We start from the raw sequence: 8,304 nt of genomic DNA on the forward strand, positions 1-8,304 counted from the left end.
GGGGGGGTGCGTGCACACGGCGGGGGGCTGGCAGCGGGGACGGTGGCGGTGTGGAGGAGGGGGGCGGCGGCGGCGGTGCTTACGGCGAGGTGGCGCAGGAGAGGGCGAGCCGGCGGCGGCGGCTCGATCTGGATGAGGAGAATCAGGGGAATGAATGGCGACTCCTGTTCGTATGGGCCAGCCCAATTCTGATTTTTTCCTTCTTTTTTTATTTTTCTTTTCACCTTTTACATATTTTGAATTCATGAACATTTAAAAAAATTATGAAAATTCTCTTAAAGAGTGTACCTTTTTTAAATAAATGCACAAACAATTTTTCGGAATAGTGATCATCTTTTAAACTCGTGAACATTTCTCATAAATCGTGACCTTTTTCGAATTTGCAAACTTTTTTGAATCATTTTTTAATTCATGAATAGTTTTTTAAAAATTCATGAACATTCTCTTAAACCATGAACATTTTGTGAATTCCCAAACATTTTTTTGAAATCATGAACAATTGTTTTTCGAAATTTGCAACTTTTCTGAATTTTAGAACTTTTTGATATCCCGAATTATTGGATAAAAAACAAAAGGAAAAAAGGGGGCGTCCCAGCCAGCAAATGGGTCGGCCCAGAAGGGTGCGAAGGGGAGCGAGGGGCTGCGCGTGCCTGGTTTCTGGCGTGCGGGCCAAAAACAGGAGGCCCTGGAATGAATCCTACGCGACACGCATGTTCACTCGGCCGACTCAAACCGACAAAAAGCGGGAAAAGTCGCGTCCGTTTGAGCAACTCTAACGCGCCGACGCGTTTTGCCTGTATGCTTCCATTTGGGTCGAAACGGACAGAAATCATGGCCCAACACGGTGGTGGCGCATTGGCCGAGACAAAACAATCTTTTTTCTTGCAGTCACAAATTTGCACAATAGACTAATAAAAACATTTTTCTTCATTGACCGAGACAAAACAAATTATTACAACACAAGCCTAAATAATAATTTTGCAAGAGCCGGTAAAGCACATAACCTCTCCTGCCTAAAAGGAACGTAAGGTTTTGCCGTATGCTTGTCCTTCATTCCTCGCCTACTTTCCCCTCATGTTCACCTGTTTTGATTTTTTTCATCCCATCTTTATTTTAGTGATTCTTCATGAAAACCGACTCAACTATCCCACCTTTAATTTACAAAAAAATTTTAATTTCCTTTGTTACGAAGATCCGGGCTCTTGTAACCCTACCCCGTCTGTGCAGCCTGAGAAAAAACAAAGGAGGGGGGGAGACACTCTCCTGTTCCCAACCCTACCCGCCGCCATTGCCGAAGATCTGAAATGCTCTTTGAGTGTGACCTGAGCGTGGCTTAGATTGTTAGGTTTCTTGTGGTGAATCAGCCCGCCAAGATTCATATCCTAGGCTTGGCACTGGTGCATGCATTTTTCTCGATTTATGTCAGACTTTGTTCATTTAGTGGGACGAGATGTTCTCGTCGAGTCAACGTGCATGTGGTAACTTCGTCAATGTCAAGATATTGTGTCAGCTCAGTATCTCGAAGGAGCTCATAGGGATAGGGAGTGTGTGTGTGCACGCGCGTTCGTAGGGATTATTGTATGTACGTGTATGCGGACATCTCTAAATGATTTTTTACACAGTCAAATTAGTATGGGCAGGTAAATCACGGGCTAACTTAGGACTCTGATAAGTGTCATACGTCCGGTACGAACACACGGCAACTCCGAACATTTTTTTTGTGACAAGCTTAGTCACGTGAGGATATCAACATTGTGCTTTAGTTTATATTTTGATAGACACTTGGCGTGTGTCACTGGAATTTGTCATCTTACGTGACTATTGTCATAAAAAAAAGGTCAGGTATGTGTGACACCTATCATTATTACAATATATTCATGCCAGGTTGCAACCCGCGAACAAATACGACCTAAAATCGGAATGGCATTGCGTTGCTCAACTTTATTAGAAAGGAAGGAAATCGACTTATAGCCTTGTACCGAAATATAAAAGGGCTAGCTTAATAACCTGGTAACACACGTGAAAGAACTAAGCCAGTCCATTTGTTGATATAGGTATAAAGATATACTACAACATGCGTATGCATGCCACACCTCATGCCAAGGTTGCATCTAGCTAAGCTAGCAACGGGTGGTTGTACGCGACCTGCAGCTACACGCGTTGGGCACAAACCGATGAAGGGACGCGCCACCGGCCGGCGAGCACGACCACTTCGTTCCGGGGCATCGTCGGCCCACACTTATCCCCGAGATGGTGTCGCCACGCATATGCACCCCCGCAGTCCGCTCGGACACCACTGACCACTGTGCGTGAGTACGCATGGTATGGGCTCCAAGCCTCCAACCTCCAAGCCGCGTGTGAAAGCGAGACCCGTACCCTAGAAAGGAACCGAATTGACCTGCATGCACAGCGACCGCGCACCGGCAGTCGGCCCGAGTGCAACCCGCAACCCACCGCCTTTCCCCTCTGCCCGCGCCCGCACCCGAGCCGCGCCGCGCGGTCACCACGCTTCACGCGCACACCACCGCCACCGTCCGTCCACGAGAATCCGGCGACGATCGAGCGGTTAGAGGGAGGCCGGCTTGCAGGGGGCGTACGAGTGAAGCTAGCCAGCTACCAACGAATTATAATCAAGTCTGAGATTCCAGGGGCCATTAGTGGAGGTAGTAATCATCAATTAGTGGCCTGATTTGACGCGTGAGACGGAGAGCTTACCGAACGCGCGCCCAACCGACGGATACTTTGGTACGAATCAGCAAAAGCTACTGTACTAGCTATAGCTCCATCATCATGAATTTTGCATTGCATGCATGGGTACACGCCGCTTTATCTGATTAGCTCGTTTGTTAGTTAATCTTGTTCCTCTCTTTTGTTCCTCTCTTTTCTGGTAGGTCTGTGTCCTACTTTTTCGCCCAGCATTTTGGCCCCCGACTCCTCGCCTTCACCCGGAAAAGAATAAGCACCACTGAATCAGTGGCCACTTTGTCTGGTTGCTTCATTGGTCCATTTGTTAGTTAGTTTTGTACTACTACATGTTCCTCTCTTGTGTGGTATTATACCTCTCTCTCTCAGTTTACAGGGCGTGCACGTACCCCTATGTCGTCAATTTAACCAACTTAATACAAGTCATATATTACAAAAAATATACCAACATAAACTTCGGAATTTCTACTTTCAAAAGGTATAATTTTTGTGTTATATAGTTTATATTAAGGTGATAAAATTGGCAACCTAGGTATACGCGCAAGACTTGTAAACTGAAACGGAGGTAGTACTACGAATGTGTCATAGACTTATTGTTTCGCTCAACATTTCGGCCGAACATCTGGCCTTCACTCGAAAAAGGATGAGCACTAGTGAATCAGTGGTAAGGACAGCACGGCGGCGCTGTGCAGGTACAGTCAAATTCTCATGGGTTTAGATGTCTCGCTTTCTTGCTTTTTTGAGCTAACGTGGTTCGGCTTAATCGATTATTTAACATTTCTTATTCAACATCACACTTTACAAATTGTTCATTTTAACGTTGATGAACCAAATCCTCACTAGTCGATAAGTTGCTGTGGGGCAAAAAAAATATTTATATCCTTGAAATTTGATCCATTTAAATACATTGGGTGGATAAATAAAATTATATTTACCCACAATAAATAATGCCAAATGTGTGTTTTGAAAAATGAAGGTTGCGTTGCGTGCATTATATGATGGCCGACATGCAGGTTCATCGTCCTTTTCGGAAAAAGAAAAGTGTTTTGGAGAACACAACATATCGACAAGTTTAAAAGAAAAGGAGTGACTAGCAACCAGCTACAATGATCCCTTCCAATAAAACAACCTAAGAACGATGAGGATTCAATTTGATACTATTTCAGGGGAAAACATTGCATTTATGGGTACATGCCACTTCATCTGATTAGTCCATTTGTTAGTTAATCGTGTTCCTCTTTTGTGGTACATAGGTGTCCCAAGAAGTTATTTTTCCTGTCACAATCAACATTTTGGCCGAACACCTGGCCCTCACTCAAAAAAAGGACGAGCACAAGTGAATCAGTGATAAGCTGAGCATTCAACACGTGTGGGTAAGGACAGCACCGCAGCACTGTGCACATACGGTCAATTCACATGGGTTCTGATATCCCGTTTTCTTTTTTTGAGTCAACCTATCAACGTTTCCTTTTCCACCCCATGTTTTACTGTTTGGTTAAACAAATGATAAAATGATTTGACATTTTCTCCGTAAAACCGTTGACCAATATAGATTTAGTCCCTCAACTTTAAAATCGGACAACCACGTCTACAATTTTTCATGTTCGACAAGTTTTTTCTCCGCTAAGCCGAAGCAGTATCCATGATGAGGAGTGGGTCGCAGGGATCGAGCCACAACGACAACGGGGTGAACTCGTCATCGCAACACTTGTACGTGGGCAGGTAACGGGCATGATGCGGTGCTACGGGTTACCGGCATGGTGTCAGCGCCCCTGACGATGAAGCCCCACAGGCAGACGCGGCCCAGCTTGGACAGCCGCGGCCTAGCCGCGCCCGCAAGCCCAACAGCAGATACCTCGGCCCTGAATGGAAGGCGGCCAAGCCTAGGACTACCACCACTACTTAAGCGCATCTCACTCGCAAGCGAGGGCATCCAGTGGATCACCGAACCCGGCGGCGGCGGCTACCTTACCCTAGTTCATCTCGCAAGAACAATCCATTCGTTTGTAATTTGATCTGTACCGGCTACTACTTTGGAGAGTTGTAATAGATCAATTCTACCACCCCCTTCTATATCCTGTACCTCACATCTGGTATCAGAGACCACCACCACCTCTTCCTTGCGTTCGATCTGGCGCAGTTCATCCACACCCGGAGCTTGCATCTGGCCAGGCAACAACTCGCCGCCATGGATCTGGCCATCAAGGCGTTTTGGGACAAGCTCGACGCCACCCTGGAGGCGAACATGGCGGCTAGCAAGGTGACCAACGCCAAGATCGATGATCTGCTCTCTTGGCGCCCCGATCTGGAGCGTCGGGTCGCGGATCTGAGCGACGCGGTGGCGGTCCTCCAACAGGCGTGGCCCGCACCACAGAAGGATGGCGACGACAACCACTCGGGCACCGATCCTCTGCAGCAGCCTGCGACGCTCGGAGCCATCCCTGACTCCGCAGCTGGCACGGCGGATCTTCACCATGGGTCCGATGACCGTGGCGTTGCAAATCAACAACGGGAGCCGCCAGCGGCGTCTTTCATGACCCCGCCGCCGCTCCCGAACAACGGTTAGCTCGCTCACAGTCCCCACTTTACTATTTCTTCGCCATTCACGCATGCTAGCCAACTGCTCACGGGGTTGGGTCAGGCGCACCCTTCCATCGTGTTCCCAGTGTTCGCTGGGGACAACCCATGCCTCTGAAAGGTCTTGTGCGAGCAATACTTTGACATGTTTGGCATACACCAGTCATTTTGGATACCCATGGCCTCGCTCAGTTTCTCAGGGGCAGCGTCAGTGTGGTTGCAAACTATCTAGAAAAGATTATCACAGTTTGATTGGGAGTCCCAGCGTACCCCATGGATGTGCTCTTCGCTCCATAGCGCCCGCCACTGCGAAACAGTGAAGGGTGGAGCAAAGTAAGTGGAAAGAGAAAGAAATCAAGGGCGACCAAGTTACTGCTGCTAACTAGACCCCCAAAAAAGGTTTTAGGGTTAGTAAAACAGAAAAAAGAGTTGCCGGGTGGGCCCAACAGGTAAGTGAGACAAAGAGTATGAGCCAGAAAAATCCGCTAGGATACGTCAGCATGAATAAGTGCCAGTCAAGGTCAAATAATGATAAAAGAAGGGTCTCCCTCGGTATCGAAAATTTTGACAGTATTTCAGGTGAAAACATCTCTTGCGTTTATGTTGGTATCGAAAATTGAATATCCAAGACATCGCCCCTCTCCTCTCGGCAACGCAGCAAACTACACCCGCAGAGCAGAGCACCATACCCACCCCTGCCCAGATCCGAAGGAAAGTTTCGCGCTCCACCCGACAGAACCGTTTGCGCGGTGGGGGCCGACGGCCATAGCGTAGCGTGCACACCGCACGGTGGCAGTATAAAGCTGCACCTGCACCTGCACCCAGACCGCACAGCACCAACACCACCGCACAGCACTCCACTGGTGCGGTACAGAGGAGGCAAGCAGAGGAGCACCGTGCGCACGAGCTGCCGGCATGGCGAGGCCGTCCCTCTCCCTCCACCTCTGCCTGGCCGTCCTGGCCCTGGCCGCCGCCGCGTCCGAGGCCGGGTTCTACGACCAGTTCGACGTGGTCGGCTCCGGCAGCAACGTGCGCGTGAACGACGACGGCCTGGCCCAGCAGGTGGCGCTCACGCTCGACCAGGGCAACGGCGGCTCCGGCTTCAGCTCCAAGGACAAGTACCTCTACGGCGAGTTCAGCGTCCAGATGAAGCTCATCGGCGGCAACTCCGCCGGCACCGTCACCTCCTTCTACGTGAGTTCCATCTTTCCTTTTCTTTTCTTTTCTTTTCAGAGGAGCAAGGGATCGAAGCTTCGACCATGGTCTGACTGTGGTTGACTCGCAAATAGCTGACGTCCGGGGAGGGCGACGGGCACGACGAGATCGACATCGAGTTCATGGGCAACCTCAGCGGCGACCCCTACGTGATGAACACCAACGTGTGGGCCAGCGGCGACGGCAAGAAGGAGCACCAGTTCTACCTCTGGTTCGACCCCACCGCCGACTTCCACACCTACAAGATCGTCTGGAACCCCAAGAACATCATGTACGCCTCCGCATCCATCTTGCATCCAAGGCCAAGCTCCATGTTCAATCGCTCTATTGATCTAACGAATTACCTGCCACGGATCGATTGAACCAGATTCCAGGTGGACGACGTGCCGGTGAGGACGTTCAAGAAGTACGACGACCTGCCGTACCCGAGCAGCCAGCCGATGACGGTGCACGCCACGCTCTGGGACGGCAGCTACTGGGCCACCCGCCACGGCGACGTCAAGATCGACTGGACCCAGGCGCCCTTCGTCGTCAACTACCGCGGCTACTCCTCCAACGGCTGCGTCAGCAACGGCGGCTCCTCGGCCTGCCCCGCCGGCAGCGACGCGTGGATGAACACGGAGCTCGACGGCAAGGCCCTCGGCACCGTCGCCTGGGCCGAGAGCAAGTACATGTCCTACGACTACTGCACCGACGGCTGGCGCTTCCCCAACGGCTTCCCCGCCGAGTGCAACCGCAACTGATCCATGGATCCAGCGTCAATTCCTTCCTTCCATCCTTGTTCTTGTTCTTGTTTGTCCATTCGATTCGAGACGGACACACGTTACTGCCATTTGGCTCGTTTCCCATGTACATTTTTTAACCATGGATTTGAAGATTGTTACAGTGGAGTTACAGTTACTGTTACAGAGAGAATTAAGGTGGGTTCTTGTGATTTTCTCTGCCTGGAGAGAAAGAGTACGAGTGCACATGTGATCAATCGGTTATGTATGAAGTGAACGAACCATAATAAATTATAAATAATCATTGCATCTCTTTTTCTTTTCTTTTGAGACTGAAATTCTGTATATCTCTCTGAGATATTGTTTTGGATTCTGTTCTGTGAACATGTTCGTTTTCGGAGCTATCCGTCTGGCTAGATCCTTGTGAGTTTGAATTGTCACCGTGTGACGCAAGCAGACAAGTCACAGCTGCGTGCTTCGCTGTTCAGCTGGCTTCAGTCGCTCACATTGAACGGCCTGATTTACTTTGCTCTGCTATGTTCAAGATGGTGACTATGTATTTCACGTCAGTAAACTGGAGTGCATCTTGACCTGGCTGAAATTTGAATCAAAATACACTGCTGATGAAAGAGAGAAAAGGAGGGGGCCTGAGTTCCTGGCAAGAACAAGGAGGCATTCAAATTTAGAACTATAGTATCTATAAACATATGTTAATTAGAATACCCAAAGCTTATGAAAATCTAAAATCATTTTTCCTTTTGTTAATTATTATAAGGGGAAACTTGTAGGGCTAATTTCCGTTTTAGTATTGGTTCTCTACAAAGCACATGTATATCTTATGATTTGAGTTGGCAAAGGAAAGAAATCGAAAGGCATCACTTGTGGTCTGAATACGGAGTATATCAATCCTCTCTTTTGCCCTATGGCATTTGTTGCAATGTGACCAGAGACACTCTTTTGTTAATTATTATTATAAGGCGAAATTTGTAGGACTAGCTACAGCTTTAGGATTGGTTCTCTACAAAATTCATGTAGAACTTATGATTTGAGTTGCCGGATGAAAAAATTCATTCCTATTCCATCAATT

The 8,304-nt window shown here is 48.6% G+C and overlaps 1 protein-coding gene across 1 annotated transcript; it reads left to right on the forward strand.

The window, feature by feature from the left end:
• The first annotated feature begins 6,093 nt into the window (after positions 1-6,093).
• On the forward strand, positions 6,094-7,531 carry LOC119291802 (xyloglucan endotransglycosylase/hydrolase protein 8-like). The gene is made up of 3 exons (XM_037570612.1): positions 6,094-6,474; positions 6,570-6,766; positions 6,863-7,531. Exons 1-3 carry the CDS (start codon positions 6,196-6,198, stop codon positions 7,236-7,238), a joined length of 852 nt encoding a protein of 283 aa, XP_037426509.1. The 5' UTR covers positions 6,094-6,195; the 3' UTR covers positions 7,239-7,531.
• Positions 7,532-8,304: the final 773 nt, after the last annotated feature.

Source organism: Triticum dicoccoides, chromosome 1A (assembly GCF_002162155.2).
Source record: "Triticum dicoccoides isolate Atlit2015 ecotype Zavitan chromosome 1A, WEW_v2.0, whole genome shotgun sequence".
Classification (NCBI taxonomy): Eukaryota; Viridiplantae; Streptophyta; class Magnoliopsida; order Poales; family Poaceae; genus Triticum; species Triticum dicoccoides.

Bases quoted from the DNA above. Each gene is read 5' to 3' on its own strand.
- LOC119291802 (XM_037570612.1), top strand. From the start codon at position 6,196: ATGGCGAGGCCGTCCCTCTCCCTCCACCTCTGCCTGGCCGTCCTGGCC. The intron at 6,475-6,569 runs GTGAGTTCCATC...ACTCGCAAATAG, and splicing joins GCACCGTCACCTCCTTCTAC to CTGACGTCCGGGGAGGGCGA. The intron at 6,767-6,862 runs GTACGCCTCCGC...CGATTGAACCAG, and splicing joins TGGAACCCCAAGAACATCAT to ATTCCAGGTGGACGACGTGC.